This window comes from Uloborus diversus, chromosome 3 (genome assembly GCF_026930045.1).
Source record: "Uloborus diversus isolate 005 chromosome 3, Udiv.v.3.1, whole genome shotgun sequence".
Taxonomy (NCBI): Eukaryota; Metazoa; Arthropoda; class Arachnida; order Araneae; family Uloboridae; genus Uloborus; species Uloborus diversus.
The window spans coordinates 152,175,873-152,196,632 of record NC_072733.1 but is presented as its reverse complement, the minus strand read 5'-3'; the positions used below and the strand labels follow the sequence as shown (position 1 = coordinate 152,196,632).

Here is a 20,760-nt window from a genome sequence, read left to right as displayed (position 1 = left end):
GATTGGGAATTTGTTGTAAAACCACATTGGTACTTAACATGTTAATTAAAAATTAACCAGGACAAAAACGTTAGATTTTCCCCCAGAATTTGCAGGAAAGTGCACAAATTTAAAACTGTGATTCACCATATACATTCTATTAACCCTCATAATAATGTATCGTATATTTTAACTCAAAAAGTATATGAAGGAATCAGAACTTTTTCCGCAACCACTCTCATTTTCACCCCAACACCAGTCAAAAGTGATTGCTGGAATATAATGAGCCGTGTAGCAGCTTAAACACAGTCTTCGTTTTAAAAGGTAAATATTTTCGCCGTAGCTTCTATCCGTATAAAAATTGTTTTGACATTTCTAAAACTTCAAAGTCCTCTGACAAATGAAGTCTGTTTTCAAGTCATTTGCCTCTCATTATTGTAAAAGTGTAATCTTTGCCCAACCTCTTCTAAAGTGCGTTTTTACAAATTCCATTCAGAACTTCTAACAAAGAATAATGAGGGGAAAATAAGGGAAGAATAGGTAAACGGAAAGAATAGCGACAGCTACTTTCCGTAACCAAACCGAATAGATCCGATCAACTAATTAAACGAAATCAAAAAGCTAAAAAGAATCATCGATTATCGGAAGAGGGGGAAAAAAAGCCAAAGTGTAGAAAACTTATTCTTTGAAATAAATGCTTCCCTTCTGCGGCGCTTTTCCACCTCGCGATCTTTTTTTTTTTTTTTTTTTTTTTTTTTTTTTTGCAATGTCTGAACGATCTTGTAACGACGGATACTCTTTCAAGGTATCATAAGAAAAAGAAGTTCAAACAGCCGGTTAAACGTTGAATGTTTTGGACGTTATGAATAATCTTATACGATTGATTTTGTAATCAAGATTCAGCCAACGATCCTTTTACTATGCGCTTAGCATTTTTGACGAGCTCGGGGGGGGGGGGAGAAGCTAAAGGGGGCTGTTTGTGACATCGGGTTTTTTGGATATCTTTAAGGATGAGGAGGACGGAAGTGAAGGCTTAGAATTTCACTCATCTCGCTTTATTTTTCTTTTATATACCCGAGCAGTTTCTATGTTTCTTATTCTCCTATTCCCCCCCCCCCAAGTCCCATTATTTTGGCACTGAGTAATTTTTAAACTTATTCGGTTCAATTCTGGCTTTTTTCGGCATCAAGAGTATTAAGTTCTCCGAATAACGAGGTAAATATTATTTGCAATTTACGAATCGTATGACTGATGACCTGTCGTCGATATGTCTCATCTAAAGGATATTTTAATATATTTTTCATATCGTGGATTTATTTTCCCGTTAAATTCCATTCTTTATCATGCTTTAGTGAAACAAATTTTTATGTAGTATGACTTATTTATACGACGTCATATCGGAAGGAGATTTAACTGCCATGATTCTAAAGCGTGAGCAAAATATTTCCTTAAAAGAAAGTCTTTTCAAAAATGGCTTTAGAAAAAGGATAGAAGTGTATGGTGATGGCAATTTTCCTAAATTTGGACATTAATGAGTTAGTGTTTTATAGTTTGTTTCTTCAAATATGTCTACTTTTATTTTGGATATATTTTCTTACTTTTTCTTTCTAACAAGAAAGTTGTTTTCAAAACCCATATCATATAAGGGATACATGTATCATTTTGCTGAAAATCATACCTTAAACACTCATCTCCCGCTTTTCTTGTAATATTTGTAATTGTTTTCTAACCTACAGCAGTATATATGAAAGATGTTTATTTTCCCCAAATGTGGTCAAATGCATTTACTTTCTAAGATAATATTTGGTTTTTACCTATAATCATTATTTTTGAACGTCTAAATTGTTTTTAGAAGAATAAGTAGAGGAATATGGGGCAAAGTGAAAGGGTGAAATGCCTACTCTACTTTTAGTGCCACCTATCTAGTAATATTTTAACTGTATAGTCGGTCAATATGAAATCAATTCTAGTCAGGAAAAAAATCCCGCCGAAGAGTAAAGCATGTAATAATGTTGGCAATTTTCAAAAGTTCATATTTGTATTGTAATATTCTGTTGTAAATCAAAATGATAAAAGATAGATATTATAAAATGATAAAGTTCATGTTATTAACATTTTAAATATTTTTGAGACCTAATATTCAAATAATTATTTGTTTAGTTAATATTAGATTTATTTGTATTTTAAATAAGTTGTACAATTAGTCAAGTACATCCGGGGCAAAGTTAAATAGTATATTTCGCGTTTACTCAGTCAATCATTTACTCTTCACTTACACATTCATTTATCAATCAATTCATTTTAATTCCTTCATTTATTCACTTATTTATTCCTTAATTCCCTTATTTTCTTATTCAATATCACTCTTTTACTCACTCATTTATTCTCTTCATGTATTATTGTTTTTATTCATTTAGTTATTCGTTTATTGTTTCATCATCTTTTTATTTATTTATTCAACTTTTCATTTACTGGCTTATTTGATCAAAAAAGATTTTTATAATAGAATAGAAATTATTTCAGTAGAAAATTATTTTATTTTTCACTTTGCCCAATTAAAAAAAGGTGGGGGGGGGATGTTTTTTTTTTAACTTACAAATTTACTGCCAAAAATAAAAAATGCTGTTTTGTTACAAAATACTGTGTTCTTTCTTTATGTACTGCAATTCCCCCCCCCCCAAAAAAAAATCATATTCTTTCATTTTGAAAACGTTCAATCATCTTAACTATTACACTTTGCCCCACATTTCCCTACTTTTGTTGCTGACAACTGTTTTCATGAAACTTTGTTTTCAACAAGGAAGTCTAATTAGTCGTAATATTTTACGTAGTTATTGCAGTAGATTTAAAACAAGTTTTATTGCTTCAATGTCAATAAATCAAATTTATGCAATTGATAATAAATAATTATTTAATAAGACCATACTGAAAAATTGTCTAAGTGTAAAATGGAAGAAATTTACCTTTTGTTTCCTTGTTAATGGTACAATAAAATTACAATAACTTTAAAGGAGCAATAATTTTGTTCACTTGCTAATGGTATATAAAGCTATAATTAACTTATCGCAAGTGCTTTATAGACAAAAAAATGTGACATGTATTTTACTATTGTTAAAAATCTTTACAAAGAATTCCGCCCTTCTATCAAAAGTAAAACTCACTAACAATTTTAAATTAAGCATGAATAACGAGCACAAAATATAACTGTATCTGGCATACGCGTGACGATAAAAAAAAATTACTTTTTACCCTGTACAATATGCAGATGATTTAGCAGTGAAAGACTGTTATTGTCGCATATATTGTTACTGTTAAATGGAAGGAGGAACGACAAAAATATATTTTTTCCCTATTCGTTGAATTCAAACTACCGTTGAATAAGCACAAAGTAAGGACAACGTTCAGAAGTTTCTAAGCACTTTGAAAAAGGATGAGAAATTAAACCTGTTAGAAGGTCCTTTAATTTAGTGTCTGGATGACGTTGCAACTTCTTTAATCTCTGAAAAAAAAAAACTTCTCCATCCTTTTTATTCCTCCTCGTCTAGATTGTCAAAGACGAAATTAGTTCCGTAAACGATGCATTTAGAGCAATTGAAAGGAAGGAATTGAAAGAAGAGTGTTCCGACAAATAAAAGGAAAAGGCCTCTAAGGTAGAGAAAAATGGTTCCAAGAAAAGTAAAACTTATTTTCACTCGTTGGAAAGGTTTTAGATATATTCTGCAGCTTATGAAACACTCCACTGTCTATTGATTAAAGAAGATAGAAATTCGGACAGAAGCCTCAAATGAAAAACTTAATTACTATCACTTTATATCTCTATCGAAGGGACAGTTAAATTTCGCTGAACGTCAACGCTAACGTGACTTATTAATCCTTGAGAACTCTTGACAGTTGGACAGGTGAGAAGAATACCTGTTTGATATTTGCAGTCTTTTCATTACTTTCTTATGAAATTTAAAATCCACATCTCAGTAACGAGGCTAAAAGAAACAAAATTAATAAAAAATTATTAAATAAAAACAAAAAACCCGACTGCGTAAAAACCAAAAAAACTAAAAAGAAAAATGTATAAGCCCAGTAGTTTAGAATGTTATTAAGTACTGCTGAATAACTACACCGTTGAAATAGTTTTATAACCGTAGTTTTATAACTATACACAGATAAGGCAAATCATAAATTCAAAAGCAGAATAGAAGGATCAACAGTCAGGGCTCATTCAAATTTTACGGGTTTCCTTGAATCAGAAAGGAATGGGCCAGGACTGTTGATCCTTCTATTCTGCTTTTGAATTTATGATTTGCCTTATCTGTGTACAGTTATAAAACTATTTCAACGGTGTAGTTATTCAGTAGTACTTAATAACATTCTAAACTACTGCACTTTTACATTTTTCTTTTTAGTTTTTTTTTTTGGTTTTTACGCAGTCGGGTTTTTTGTTTTTATTTAATATTTTTTTATTTTGCACTTTTTAGTTAATTTATATTGACTTAGTTATTATGATTATAAGACGGTACATTTCGCAGTCTTGTCATTTCATTGAGAGAGTTGGTTTGTATCGTGAAGTTTTTTAAGTAACTTGCGGTGGTCTAAACTACTGATAAGTAATCCCTCTAGGGACCTAACTCGGCTTAAAGCTACATGTGCTTGACCTTCGGCAAAAACTCGCAAACTTAAGTCAACCACAGCACAGCTATATAAACAGCCTGTATTACTCATGATGAGGCGAAATCGGAAACGTCGTCAGCCAAATCTTTCTCGCAAAACTAAAAAAGCCTGTCGAGAAAGTACACGTCGCGAAACTCAGTCCCTTGAATCAAGGCAAAAACAAATGCAACAAGTTAGAGCTGAAAAGTGAATTAGTAGACTTTTTTCTTTTGGTGCTTATTGCACGGGTTTATTTTGATGAGTACTACAATCTGAGTGTCTTGTCTTCGTTACGCATAATATATTTTTTATTACAGTACAGAATACATAAGAACACATGAAAGAATTTACATCAGAAAGAAGGGAAAGTACATACGGAGCGAGGGTGTCTTGACCCACCGCCTCAAGTGGGAGAAGCAATCGCTTAGACCACTCGGCCATTGTAACCCCAATTAGTAGACTTAGAAAATAAAAAAAATCAGGCAACGAAAACTACCTGAATTTGTCGCACGCAGGTAGCGTGCGACACAGTGTGCAACACCCACCGTGTGTCGATCCCGAACTGACAAAATATGGCAACTGGTTGTTAATATGGTGAATTTCGATTACTGTCATGTGTTTCATGACACTCCCAAGGTTAAGACAAATCGATTGACGTAAGAATTACCAAAATTGGTCAAGGCGTTTAGCTCCTAGAACGCCACATAGGAACATACATATATAGACTTATAAACATATTACCCTCCTTTGCGTCATGCACGCGCAGTCGGGTAAAAAACAAGCAGTGCTCAATCATACCAAAAACAAAAATTAAATTTATAAGCATACAATTATGTTATTTTCACATTATCAGTGAATAGCTAGTTCTCCACTTAGTTATGTAGCTTTTTCACTATCAGTGAATAGCTAATTTAACTAATAACTAATTTAATTACTGCGCTTCTAATTACGCAACACTGTACGCACTGAAGATGCTTGTAAGGTTCCTTTTGATTTATAGTCCAAGGCTCTAAATGAAGTTCTAAAACACGGAAAGGAAGAAGTTAAACGAAAGGGGATTGCAGAACTTCTAAATTAATGATTTGGTCTAGCAGAAGAATCAAGTATTTGGTTCCATATATTTTTTGCCGCTCGTTTTTGTAATGGTACTATAAGTTGTTTTGGACATAACATCCACCATTAATTTGTTGACCTTTGGTTATATCTGGTAGCAATTAGTAGTCAAGCATACGTATTACTAGAAACGCGTTACGTCGTATAGCTGTAAGTTACTAGACATTGTTATTCAATAAGAAACAAAAACAATATTTGTGACTCCTAACTTTTCGTATACTATTATAAACTGTAATAAACCGCGATTTTGTCGGGGTTTTTTTGTTTTTTGTTTTTTTCCCCTCTCTACATGGGTTTGCAAGGTACATTAATGGGGGGAAGCAAAAGGACACTAAGTAGCTATAAGTAAAAATTTAAAAAATAAAAAGGGACATAAATTTCAAAAAATAGTTTACTCGTGTCTAACAAAGTGAGCCTTTTCATCAGAACCAAACAAAGAGGTTCACAAAAACCATGAGAACATGGCAAATGAACCAAAGAAAAGAAAAGGTTCACTGGTGAAATGGTTCTCTTTGATTGCCTAAAAATGACAGTTTAACAGGTTTTACTCCACTTTATCTCATTTGTGATTTCATTTGAGTAGATCTGTTTTGTGTCTACTATTTTAGTATTAAGTTTTCTACGTTTTTTAAAAAGGTACATCAGCAATCTAAAACTTTGGAGAAATTATATTACACTAACAGTACCCGCATGGCGAAGCCCATGCTAAGAAGTTAAAGGAAGTTAGTTGAACAAAAAAAAATCCACCACTACTGCCCCCCTTCTGATGGGAAATGATAATTTTTCTTCAACTAAAATGCGTACACACCTTTTCAAAAGACCTATTAAAGTATATTGTAATTTAAAACTATTCGCCAAAACTCATAAAAATATTAGCAATAGCTTTAAAACTCAAAACAATCCTTTAACTACATAGTTCATCGCTTAACGGGCCAAGCAAACACGCTACCGTAACTCTCTCTTTTAGCGAGTGAAGCAATTTTTTTTCCCCCTGCAATTTCAAATGTTTCGCCAAATAAACAAATGCCATGATAAAAACGTTATAAAGAACAATATCACAATTGAATAATACGGCAAATAAATTATTTACTTAAATAAGTAACTATCTTCAACTATAAGAACAAAAACAAAGGTTGAAGAAATAAGGAAAACAAAATGCAATAGAAAAATCCTACGAAATCAAATTATGTACCTGAACATCGGAAAAAAAAAACGCATTCAAAAATCTGTTTGCTGATCACAACAGCGTAGCACGGGCATGGTTCCTCGTAGTTATCGAATATCCTCTCGAAGACTTAACTAATCCCGCCATCTATTAGAAATTCATAGAACAAAACAATTAACTTAACATTGATTTTGCAATTACAAATATTTCGGTAATTTGATTTAAAAAAAAGACTATAGCCTTCCTCAACAAATGAATTACTCAGTGCAAAAATAATTTTTAAATTCGAACCAGTAGTTTCTGAGATTAGTCAAACAAACTAACTCTTCAGCTTTATATTATTAGTTAATTAATTAATAAGAAAAATAAGACAGTGATACGTATAGGTATATTTTTTTTTTACAAATCATTTTTAGCATTATTTAGGATTTTTACTGAAAAGTACCCTTTTAGATTTACCTCATGACTGACCATGACTCCAGGTCGAGCCACCGCGGCTACTCATATTCTGCGTTCCAAGTATTTTATTTTATAATATAAATTTTCCCGTTTAAATAACATTTTTTATTGCTGCTCCGCTCCTATTAGTCATAGCATAATGTTATATGGCCTATAGCCTTCCTCAATGAATGGACTATTCAACACAAAGATAATTTTTCAATTCGAACCAGTAGTTCCTGAGATTAGCGCTTTCAAACAAACAAACTTTACAACTTGATGTTATTAGTTTAGATATTGAAAACTAACAAAATAGTCCAAAATTTAACGCTTTAATCCGCATTCATTGCTTAAAAAGCACCTAAACTTTTTTTTCGTTTAATATTTCTATTTTAATTTTTTACACTGAAGATTAACCCTGTGAAATAAAAATGTATTATATATTTTTCATTGTACATTTAATGAATAAACTAATTATTTTTCCTCTTCTTTTAGAATTTTGAGCGGTTTGGAGCCAATCCGCAGCTAGTAAAAGCAACTAAAATGTTAGAAGAAATGCGGATGGATGTACAGAATATGATGTCTTGGAAGAAGAAAGCGATATGTGTAAGTGGAATTTTTTTTTTTTTTTTAGTAGTTGTGCATGTGTGTTTCAACCAATGCGTCAAACTGTAAAACAACTAACTATTTTTAACACGCTTTTATTAGCTTTACTTGTATATTTGTGAGTAACTCTCCTTTGGAATAAGAGCTAGTGGCTTATTACTGTTAGTACATTCCACCACTTAATGAGCGGTCTAAGGCGCCGGTCTTCGCTGCCGTCACCCTCAGGGAGTCGTTGGGCGTGCGTTCTAATCCCTTCTACACCGAAATTAACTTTATAATGTTGCAACTCAATTTTCGCCCACTTTTTGTGATCGGATTCTTTTAAAATTTGGAATGCAACCTCAGACCCGATGACAATGCAATATTTTATAATCAAATTAATTTATTAACGATAAGTTATTAGTTTATTCTAATTAACGCTTTTCTTAGCTTTACTTGTATGTTTGTGGGTCCAACTTTCCTTTGGACAAATAGCAAGTGGCTTATTAGAATTACTTACAACGTACAAATCAGAGCTGCAGAGTGAAACAATGTTTGCTCATGAATTTATCAGAAAGCATTCAAAATATCTGATGGAAATAATGCAATAGAATACTAAGATACATTCCATTATAAAAATCAATCACACGCACAAAGATTTCATTTAAGAGTTACAAGTGTTAGCAATATTTAGTATCTAAATCTTATTTGAAAATAAAATAATAGTTTAAAAAACTAAAAAAAAAAAAAACACGCTTTTATAGCAAAATGAACTAAAAAGTAAAAAATAAAATAATAGTTTTAAAAACTAAAAAACACGCTTTAGTAGCAAAATGAACTAAAAAGTTAAAAACAATCTTTGGATGACAAGTATATAAAGTAATTGACCAAACACTTAATTTTACTGTAGTAAAAAAAAAGCGTGGGGGGCTGCTTGTTTACATTTTTGCATGGATAACAAGAGGAAGAAATTTAAGGCAACTGATAAGAAGCCCCCCCCCCCCCCACGCTTTTTATCTATTACAGTAAAATTAAGTGTTTGGTCAACTACTATATATACTTGTCATCCAAAGATTATTTTTAACTTTTTAGTTCATTTTGCTATTAAAGCGTGTTTTTTTAGTTTTTTAAACTATTATTTTTTTTTCAAATAAGATTTAGATACTAAATATTGCTAACACTTGTAACTCTTAAATGAAATCTTTGTGCGTGTGTTTGATTTTTATAATGGAATGTATCTTAGTATTCTACTGCATTATTTGCATCAGGCAATTTGAATACTTTCTGGTAAATTCATGTGCAAACATTGTTACACTCCGCAGCTCTGATTTGTACGTTTAAGTAATTCTAATAAGCCACTGGTTATTTGTCCAAAGGAAAGTTGGACCCACAAACATACCCACAAACATAAAAGTTAAGCTAATAAAAGCGTGTTAATTAGAATAAACTAATAACTTATCATTAATAAATTAATTTGATTATAGAATATTGAATTGTCATCGGGTCTGAGGTTGCATTCCAAATTTTAAAAGAATCCGATCACAAAAAGTGGGCAAAATTGAATTGCAAGATTATAAAATTAATTTCGGTGTAGACGGGAATAGAACGCACGCCCAATGATTCCATTCCCGGAGTTGGACGTCAGCGAAGACCCGCGCCTTAGACCGCTCGATCACGATCACTCATAAAGTGGTGGAATGTACTAACAGTAATAAGATACTAGCTCTTAGTCCAAAGGAGAGTTACTCACAAACATACAAGTGAAGCTAATAAAAGGGTGTTAAAAATAGTCAAGATACAAATTAAATAGAACTTTTTACATTTACATTTAAATCGTAAAATAATAAAAAAAAAATTTCAAAATGTAGTTATCCATGTAAAGTCACGCAATATGACGGTACTTCCTAATATTTTAAAAAATTCAATTTTTAGGAATTGTTTTTTTCTAACTTTCAGCCTCATGCGCAAACTGAAGACATCAACTTAGATTTTTTCTTTATTTTTCCTCCAATTGAGGATACCAAACTTAACTTTTGAGAGGTAACGCGATTCTAAAATAAAAAAATCAATTTTTTCGAACCACCCAAGTACATATGCATTTTTTTTCTACATGCATTTGACGTCTACGGAGAGTGTCGAAACTAGATATGTAAGAATTAATGCTTTGTGCTGTTACCGGAAGCAGTGGTCTGTGCTGCAGCTGTGGAGGTTATAGGTGTTTGCTTGTTTAACAGTTTTGAATATTTTTGCAGTGCTGTAGTAATCAGATTGCACCGTTTTTGTACGTTGTAAATTATAACATTATAAGGTGCAATGCTTTTGTGTTATTACACTAAGTAGAGGAATGTGGGGCAGAGTGAAATGGTTAAGTTGACTGAGCTTTTTCAAAATAAACAAATCGGAAATTTGTTTTGAAAATTACAGTACATAAAGAAAGAACATTCTATTTTATAATAAAACTTGCGTTGAAACAGTATTTCTTATTTTTGGCAGTAAATTTGAGCCTTCAAAAAAAAACAAAAATGGAATATTTTCGCTTTTTTTTTTATGGGGCAAAGTGAAAAATGAAATATTTTTCTAATGAAATATTTCCTGTTTGACTATAAAACATATTTTTGATCAAAAGAATAAGTAAATAAAAGGTTGAATGAATAAATTAAAGATAATGAAGCAATAAACGTATAAACCAATTAATATATGAAGAAAAACAAATGAGCAAGTAAAAGAATGAATGAGTGAATAATGTGAATAAAAAAATAAGTGAATTACTAAATGAAGGAATGTAAATGAATTAATTATCAAATGAAAACGTGTAAGTGATTTATATCAAATGTTTGAGTAAGTAAATGAAACAAACTATTTCACTTTGCCCCGTATGTACTTGACTAATTGTACAATTTATTAAAAATACAAATAGTCTTAATATTAGTTAAATGAATACTGCATTAAATATTAGGAGGTCTCAATTAATTTTTAAAATGCTTATAAGAAGAACTTTATAATTTTATACTAACAAAAATAATTTTTGACTCATAACAAAAGATTATAATGTGAGTATCATTTTTTTAAAAAAATGCCTGTATTACCAAATGCTTTAATCTTCGGTGGTATTTTTTTCCTGACTGGAATAGACTACCTATGGTACGAAATAAACAAAATAATACCAGATAGGTGGAGCAAAAAGCAGAGGAAATATATCACAATTTCACTTTGCCCCAAGTTCCCCTGCGTTTTTTTTTTTTTTTTCTGTTCTAATTTTAAGTATAATTAATGCATGTGAGTAAGAATGAAAATCGGGTTGGAGAAGCGCTCAATATGAGGTAGGATAGAATACTGATACAGAGTAAAGCAAAGTTTTTTCATCAGAAAAGTAGGAATAGAGAAGTGAAAGTAAAGATGAAAATGTTGCTGTCAGTTTTAGTAGCGCAAGGTCCTTTTCAGATCAGGTGTTGAACAGTAAGTTTGGTGTCGAAAAGGCACAGGTGTGGAACAGTAAGATTGGTGTCGAAAATGTATCCAATAGACCCATACTGACTCGTTAGAAATCGAAAACAGATTGTTATTTGTTCAAAGGGTACATGAGGCAGTAAGAAGCAAAGGGATGTAAGTACTTCTTAAAGTTTCGAATTAAACGCGTTTGAAGTACAGATCCGACGTAGGCTTTCTTTAAATTTGTTTCTAAATCTTGTTGTAAAGCAGTATCTATCTGAGCTACTAGTACCATCTCTTGCTCCATAACAGAGCAGGGAATTTCCTGACATGTGAACTTGTTACCTCGAAATTTTTAGTTTTGGCAGTTACATCATTTTGCTTCTCACTGCCTTAGTTGCAAATAGTTGATTTATGAAATGCAAACACTTGTTTTCTAATATAATTTTTGGGGTACCCCCATAATGGGATCCGTGCTGTATAAACACTCTCTTTCAGGATTTTTTTTCGAAATTGAATTACGTTTTTGAATTAGAATGATCTTAATCCCTAAATGCTGATTTTCATTATTCGCTTGATTTTGTTGTCTTTATCATGTCAGTTGTAGATGACAAAAACAAAAAGTACCCCATATTCGGTATTTTCCCCTATTTTTATCTCAAGTGTACATAAAAATGTATAATATGATATAAAGAAACATTTAACTATATTTACTTTACCGTTAGTAATTGGTAGGATAAATGTTCAGACTTTAAATGTATACGACGAAACTTTGAATGCCCATCCATCGACTATTTAGTCGATGGACGGAATGTATTTTGCGACGACATTTTTGTAAATACGATAGATGCAGTGTTTTAAACATATGAAGACTGCATTTATTTAATTTACTTAAAATATAAACTGCCTTAAGTAACAATGTTTACTTAAAATATAAACATTGGCATTTGTTTCCTAATCTCTATTTCTTTTTATTTTCGTACGCTAAGCGTTAAGAAAGGGAAACCAATGAAGATGAGTCACATAAATGGAGTTATTTCTAAGAAGAATAAAAGTTTAATGTTCAAATCTTGCAAAGAGGACGAAATTTTTCTCTTATGGAGTAAAAGACTAGACGTCGTTAGTTATTAAATAAGAAAAGAGTAGTTTATTTGATAAAGACGAGAAAGGGAAAGATAAAGATTAAAAACAATCTTTCACATTTTGCTTTGATACAAGCCGCAAAAGCGAGTGAATTTTTCTATTTCATTTCTGTAAATTCTGCAGTATTCTTTTCTTTATACTTAATCGAAAGTTGTAACACAATTTACAAAAAGTAACTCATTAATATTTTTAAGGAATAAATTGTTTAAACTTCCGTATGCTTTTTATCTTGCGAACTTAAACCTTATTTACAAAATTTGTAGATAAGCATAGAAAAAAAGACTAACTGCAAATATTCTTATTCATTTCTAAAATTGAACTGCAAGTACGTTTACATTTATTTTCAGCACTTCAGCAGCTGTTTTTTTAAATAAAATTTCTTCAGGCGTTTTATTTATTTGCTTATTTTTATTTATTTATTTCTTGTTCAACTTATTTATTTAAATATTTCCTTTACTTGTTTGTTCTTATTCACTTATTTCTTGTTCAACTTATTTATTTATACATTTCATTTACTTGTTTGTTCTTATTCATATATTTGTTGTTCAACTTATTTATTTATACATTTCATTTACTTGTTTGTTCTTATTACATTTATTTCTTGTTACATTAATTGATTAATTTTTTCATATATTTCATTTATTTGTTCATTTATAATTATTTACTTATTATTACATTTATTTATACTTTTCATTTATTTGCTTATTTTTTGTTTATTTATCTTTCTTCTTTTATTTGTTTTCTTTGTCTATTAATATTTACTTACATTTATTTATTTCAGTTGAACATATGAAAACTGCATTTCATATGTTGACATTTATTTATTTAGTAATAATATGAAGTTAACTATCTGAAACAAAAAGTAAGCTATTGTTTCTTAAAAGTATTATAATTATTTTTTTTCACCTACGATTTACTCGCATTAAGAATAACGTGTGGAACTGAGCAGTAAAATTTTTAAAAGATGAAGCTTAACCAAAACATAAAATTAAGCTTGTAAAAACGAAGTTTAGAAATTTATACTAATATTATAAAGAGAAAGAGTGGATATTTGTGTGTTTATATGTCCGAGGTAATCTCCGGAACCACTGCACCTATTTGAAAAATTCCTTCACTACATGAAAGGTGCGTTCTTACTAAATGACATAGGCTACAAATTATGTATATATTTATACTATTTGTTAAAACGAATAAGGTCTGTACGCTACCAGTTTATGTTCCACGTATTGTTTTGTTGTCATATACGTAAAATTGAACCTTGATTGCACCGCATCCGCAATACCAGAATAGTTGAAGGTTCTCCTTCGAACTGAATGGTGCCGGATGGGCACATGTAAAAGATAAAAATATCACGATACCAGCAGAAGAATCGCCCAAATTTTTTCATGTATTTGAGGCTATAGAAGATAGGGTATGCAGCCTTCTATTAGCCTAGGACATTGGAAACCATTTAGAGTCACACAAAGTTTCCGTTACAAAATTCATTTAAATGAAATAACTGCGATTCGATCTGGAAAGTTAGTTTTTGAATTCAAGTAGTGTAGGTAGATGATAATAATCCGTGTTTTTTTCTGAAAGTCGTAATTTTGCACGCATTCAATTAAGTACATTTAGTTTAGAAAATTCTTAACTGAAAGAGTAATTGCACACACTTACCGTACTTTTAAAGTTAAGAGTTAAAACTCAACGAACAAAAAACAGTGGATAGGAAAGAATTTGACAAAGAAGAAAAAATAAATAAAAATTATTTGCGAAACTATTCTTCATGATGATCGTATTTAAGCATTTAAAAACGATATGAAAAACTAATATAACTCACAAATATCCTATCAGAAGGAAATTGCAAAAAATAAATAAATAAAAATGGAGGCATATGAAAAAGGCAAGTTTTTCGAAGGAAGCGAGTGCAACACGTTAAAAAGCATCCCGGGATTTAAAAAGACTCGCCTCTTAATAGAAAATACAACATTCATTCGAATATCTAATCTAAATTCGGTCACATAAGAATGCATTTGGAGCCTTTTCGTGGTCCTTATTTACACAGCCGATTAACAGTTAAAGATCCTTGCCAACCTATCAAGCAGCATATAAAGAACTCGGTCTTATAGCTGGCGACATATCTAGGAAACTAACCTTAGTTTATGCATGTAACTTTCTGACTACGCTCCGAAACTCAGATAATTGTTTACAACTATTTTAGCTTTTATTTCAACTTTCAAACCCTATTGATTTGATTGACCCCCATTGACGACATACACTGGTGTGTAAAAATTAAGGACGAGACGGTTTTTTCAATATAACTTTGTACAAAAGCTTTCCAAATCAACACATTTAATACCGTAAGATCCCCAATACGTAAGGACATGTGTAATGTAAGCAACACTTACTAAAAGAGAAATCAGAGGGATAAAAAGAAGCTTTATTGAAAAAGCAGCATGGAGCGCAATGCGACTGAAGGCCGAAACATCCCTGTGATGAGTGTCTAGCAAGAAACATCCGGTCTTTAGTAGGGGATATGATCTCCCCCGATTGCTAAGCAGGTTTCACAGCGTCTGCCCATGCTGAGAATGAGAGTGTCAATGAGTTGTTGAGGCATTGCTGCCCATTCGTCATGCAGCGCCAATCGAAGCTCCCGAATCGTTACTGGTGGTAAGGTACGAGCTGCCAAGCGTTTGCCTAGAAAATCCCATACATGCTCGATGGGATTGAGATCCGGAGATCGTACCGGCCAATCCATACGTTCAATATCCTCACTCTCTAAGAGCTGTTCGGCAGCTACTGTGCGATGACATGGTGCATTGTCGTCCATGAAAAGGAACTGCGGACCCATAGCGCCACTAAAAAGACGCACATATGGAAGAAGAATCTCGTTACAATAACGGATCCCGTTGACTGAACTTGCGTCGAAGATGTGAAGGTCTGTACGACTACCAAGCATGATGCCTTCCCAAACGAGAACACCGCGACCTCCATACCTGTCCCTTTCAATGATGTTCGAGGGATGATTGCGGCTTCCCCGCTCTTTCCAGATGAGTATGCGATGAGAATCGCTACTCAGACTGAATCTGCTCTTTTCTGTAAAGAGTACTCGTCCCCATTACCTGGGGTACCACAGGGAACGCCTTCTCCGATGGGCAGGCGTTAGAGGTACACACCGTATAGGGCGTCGTGCAAACAGACCAACACCGTGCAGTCTTCTGGCCACGGTAAAACGCGATATCGGTTGTCCAGTCGCCTGTGTCGTGTGTCTAGCGATTTCTCCCGCTGTCTGCCGCCTGTTTCTTCTGACCTGTAAGACAATATACCGGTCATCTGCGGATATGGTTCCTCGTGGACGACCACTACTGAACCCCTGGATAGCTGTTCCTGTAGTTTGAAATTGTCTCCAAAGTCGTGAAACGATGCTGTGAGCAATTCCGAACTCTGCAGCCACACTTGTCACACTGCGGCCTTCCTCCAACTTCCCAATGATTCGACCTCGAGTAAAAGCATCCAGATGTCGTCTAACAGATTGATTATTCGCCATTTCTCGCTGAGGCAGCAACTCGGTGTGATTTTAACTGCTGTACGGCGTGCAATCTCTTTGCCAGAAATACTGATCTTACACCGACAACATGCTTTATACTATTCAGACACTCCCCCATTACGTCTGCCTGCATATCTGCGCATGCGCTACCGTACATCACCTTACTTAATCTCCTGATTGGTCTTTCTGTCCACTCTGCTTCTTCGTTCAGCTGATATGCTAATTTTTCGACTTCGTCCTTAATTTTTGCACACCAGTGTATTGCAAGGAAAGCGTTCTACACTCTCCAAAACAGGATCTTGCGATGTTTTTACGGAACTGCAGGGACTTTATTTTAGAAGTATAAAAATCTCATTTAAACTACTTTGAATATCTCCTCCAGAAAGACTCCGTATGTTTAACAAGAAAAACAGGTAACAGAAGAGTACCCTATTGAATTTCTTCAATAGGGTACTCTTCTGGACATCTCCTTATGCTTCTTAAATTACAGGCGGTATCCCAATAACTTTATTGCGCAACGTTTGTCTAATCTATTCAATGGAATTAAATCCCAATGAAATTCACTACGGAATAATATGATTTCGAGTATTGTTCTTACAGCAGCAGATCAGTTGTCTCTTATTCCTGGCATCAACATGATTCCTGTATATTTCCTTTTTCAATTTAAGCGATTACAATATCCAATGCAAATTTATGTCATCACGATACGTAGTACAACGTTGCATACGGGGAAATTGTATTGTTCAGTGGGTTATATATTGGTGTCTCTTGATCAGGAAATGAGGTAAATCAATTAGTTTTGAACATCAAAAAAACGAAACAAAATATGTCGCTTACTGTTAAATTTCAAATTAGAAAGTACCTTTATAATATTTATTTAAGATAGATAGTTTTTTTTACCCGAACTAGGTCGGGACGGGCTTCTAGTAATTAATAAAGTATGATCAATGAGTCGAAATTTAAGTCTCGGGATAAAAGTCTAGTTTCCCTTCTTCTTCCAGGACTGCGAAGTTGGGGGAAAAAAATAATCGAACCCCACTCCTTTAATTTCAAAAACTCTCACTCCTTCATATTGCATACTATAAAGTTTCTAATCATTTTTCATTTAAAAAATTATATTTTGCTCATACAATATTGGAAACAGTGTCTTTGCCATCATAAAAGTTTGAGGAATAATATTTATACACAAAAGACTGCATTTCTTCAAAATATTTTTCTTGTTTTGCAAATGTTTAAATTAGCAATTCAACTTTGTTTTCTTTGATATTTATATGGTAATGATAACTTTAGTTTTTTCTTTTTTAAAGATTCTATTAGTCCCCCTTTTTTGTGGATATTATAGAATTGATTGCAACTGCTGATCTTTCCCATATAGGACAAACTAGGCGTCCTTTGAAATTTCACCTGAAAGAACATCAAAATTGTGTGAAAAAATAACAGTTAAATAAGTAGAGCATTGCCCAAAATTGTTTTGATTCAAAGCACTTTTAATTCCCACTTTTATAAAATCATTCAAAAATAATCTTTCCATATTTTGAGAAACATTTCTTAGTTAACCATCTTAAAGCTATTCCGAATTTTTCTGCACTAAGAATTTCATTTTTATAGTTTTCTTTCATTCTATCTATCCTGAACATTTATTACAATTATTTTTATTTTGGTTTGTTTTTGCAATTCAGTTGTAGTTTTTTTTTTTTCGTTTACCAATTGTTCTTTGTTTATTTATTTTTTTTATTTATTTCAAATTTTTGTTTGTTGTCCCACAAGCTCAATTCCTTGTATTGAAAAAGGGGCTTCTTGTAATCTCAAAACAAACGTTTGACTATAGGGACAAATGCAAGGATGTTCTAAAAGGTGTTGTCACGGGGTAGACGTGAAATTTTCATTTTTTCAGTTTCTTTTGATTGGTCTCGTTCTTGGGTCTGGGTGTACTACCACCCCAGAGGGGAGGCAAAATACACCTTCATTTATGATATTTTCGTAGGCGCAGGAAAGCACGATGGAAATTATGATTGAAAACTGGCTCGTGAATATTACGAATAAAATGTTGAGAAACGCTGCAATAAATGTAACTATGTCCTTTGGATCATTTGGTAATGCATTACATTTTGGCAGTAAGAGTAACAGAAAGAATCACTTCCGGTTTGACACTCATCGAATATCTTGACCTAACAAAGTTGGAGAAGTAATGTGACTTAATTCTGTGCTCCTGGAATGTTTAAAAATTTTCAAACCATTAAAAATCAAATCATTAATTTCATTTATAAAAATATTTGTGAAGAACAACGATTAAACCACCATTGTTTGTTTTGGTACTAAAAAGGTCAATGTTAAAACTTTAATCGGTAACGCATCTGCTGACTGAATTTAAAAAACCTGTTTTATAAATACCTGAATTAAGATCAATATTTGAAGGCAATATTAATTGATTTAACAACAATGAAACGTTAGATTTAACAGCTTATTTAAATTTAAGGCCTACAATTTTAAAGTATAGCGAAAACAAACGAATATTTGCAGTTTTAGCATGGAGTATCTAATTATCTGAAAAATAAGTGGAATGTCACACTAGATGGACAAGCGCTCTGGTTAATATAAGATGATTTACTACTAACTAGGGGAAAAGTATCCACAACTTACTGCTTTTAAATGGTGATTGGTGTTAGGAACGTGAACGTAGCACTCCAGATTTTATTTCAAGTTAGATATGCAGTATATATTAGGGTGGTTCAAAAGAATCAATTTCTTTATTTTGGAATCGCGTTACCTCTCAAAAGTTGAAGTTTGGTATCCTCAATCGGGGGAAAAAATTTAAAAAATTCTAAGTTGACATATTCAGTTCTCGCATGAGGCTCAAAGTTTGAAAAAATATGCTAAAAATTAACGTTTTCAAAAAATAATAAAATCAGTTTTTTTATATTTTTATAACGCAACAACCCTAAATTATCAGTACATAGCGTAGTTTTAACCTTAAAAAAATATTTTATAGCTTTTACTGGGCTAAAATCTCCTGCCCAATCTAAGGCGTATGCGCGAACTAAAGATCTTATATGAAAGCTATAAAATATTTTTTGTTTTCAAAGTACGCTATATACTGACCATTTATGGCTGTTGCATTAAGAAAAAATGAAAAAATCAAAAAAAAAAAAAAAAAAAAGAAACCTAACTTTATTAACTTCTATAAATTTCAATTTTAAACATATTTTTTGAAACTTTTAGCTTTATGCGCTAACTGAAGATGTCAACTTATTTTTTTTTTAATTATGCTTCCCCAATTGAAGATACTAAACTAAATATTTTGACAGGTAATGCGATTCCGAAATAAATAAATCGATTTTTTCGAACCACCTTACTATAGACAGGTGTCCTTCGTATAACACGGTTAATTCGTTCCGTGTAGTATCGAAACCGTGTTATACGAGACCTTTTTAAAAATAACATTTTTACTTATTTTTAATACTAATTATGTATGTGATTGAGAAAAATCTGGTTATATAAAATGTATCGTGTTATATCGAAAGCGTGTTATACGAGACTTAATGTAAATCAAGGGATGTGAACCGTGTTGTATCGAAACCAAGTTTCATAGAAAGAAAGTAAAGTATTAGAGTTATTAGCAAAAATTAACAGAACGTATTAAACAAAAATGAAATTTCATCTTTTTATAAATATAACATTCGTGTTCTATCAAAACTATAAAGCATTAAATTCAAGTTTTGCACCGTGTAATATCTAAACCGTGTTATGGTAATCGCAAATTTGATATCGTGTAATATCGAAACCGTGTTGTAGAAGTATTGTGTTATACGAGGAAGCCTGTATAGACTATTTTACTTCATTGTGGCTAATTTCTGGAGACGGGTCTAGTACTGATCCCTTTAACTTCTGCTATTTTGTAGAGGGAGAAGGAAGAGAGCAATTTGGGAAGATCTGTTAAACCCATGAGATGCACGTCATAACAATAACATGTCATACAAAATCGTTCAATAGTATTACATAATTTTAAATAAGCTATAATATTACCAAGTGTCATCTTAAATACGCTGCAACATTTGAAACCATCGATGAATAAAAATCGAGGTCTATTTACATTTGTTAATTCGTTATTTTTATAAAAAAGGAAGTGAACTGCAAAATAGTTTTTTGATGGTGAATTAAAACTTTCCATTGTTTACGGAAACCGGTAAAGAATGCTATAAATTGAAAACAAATTGCAGTTTAATGAGATTTTAATAGCTTTCTCTATAAAAGTGTCTGAGTTATATTTTTAGATGCATCCCGCAATACATTAAATAAATAAATTTAAATATTGAAATATCGTAGTAATGTGTATATGAACTTATATTTATTATTTTCATAATCACAGGTACGGAAAAATTTCGGAAAAAATATGTTTACAGTTTTTATGTGCGGTGTACCGTTTGACATTTTTATCTGTTAGTTGTTTATTTGATTTTTTTTTTTAAATTATTTTACAGGAAATTAAGGATACAGCGGAGGACGCTGTTATGAAGTATACATATGATCCAGACATGAACGTAAGTCATTTAGAATGTATTTTTAATCATTTGAAAAAACGAACACAACCTAAACAGTATTCTGCAGTAGAACTTTGTATTATAGATGCATATTCAATTTAATGGAATTGAATTCAATTTATTTCATTTCAATCAGTGGAATATTTTTTTACAAAAATACATTTCACAAATAAAAGAAAAGAAATTACAAGCATAAGTGC

The 20,760-nt window shown here is 32.0% G+C and overlaps 1 protein-coding gene across 1 annotated transcript in view; it reads left to right on the top strand.

Moving 5' to 3' along the window:
- LOC129219191 (voltage-dependent calcium channel subunit alpha-2/delta-3-like) overlaps positions 1-20,760 on the top strand; it is a 284,460-nt gene that overhangs the window by 98,629 nt on the left and 165,071 nt on the right. Inside the window, exons 2-3 of the mRNA XM_054853519.1 lie at positions 7,835-7,945; positions 20,501-20,560. Of these exons, the coding sequence (XP_054709494.1) occupies positions 7,883-7,945; positions 20,501-20,560 (123 nt within the window). The 5' untranslated portion in view covers positions 7,835-7,882. The remainder of the gene's footprint in view (positions 1-7,834; positions 7,946-20,500; positions 20,561-20,760) is intronic.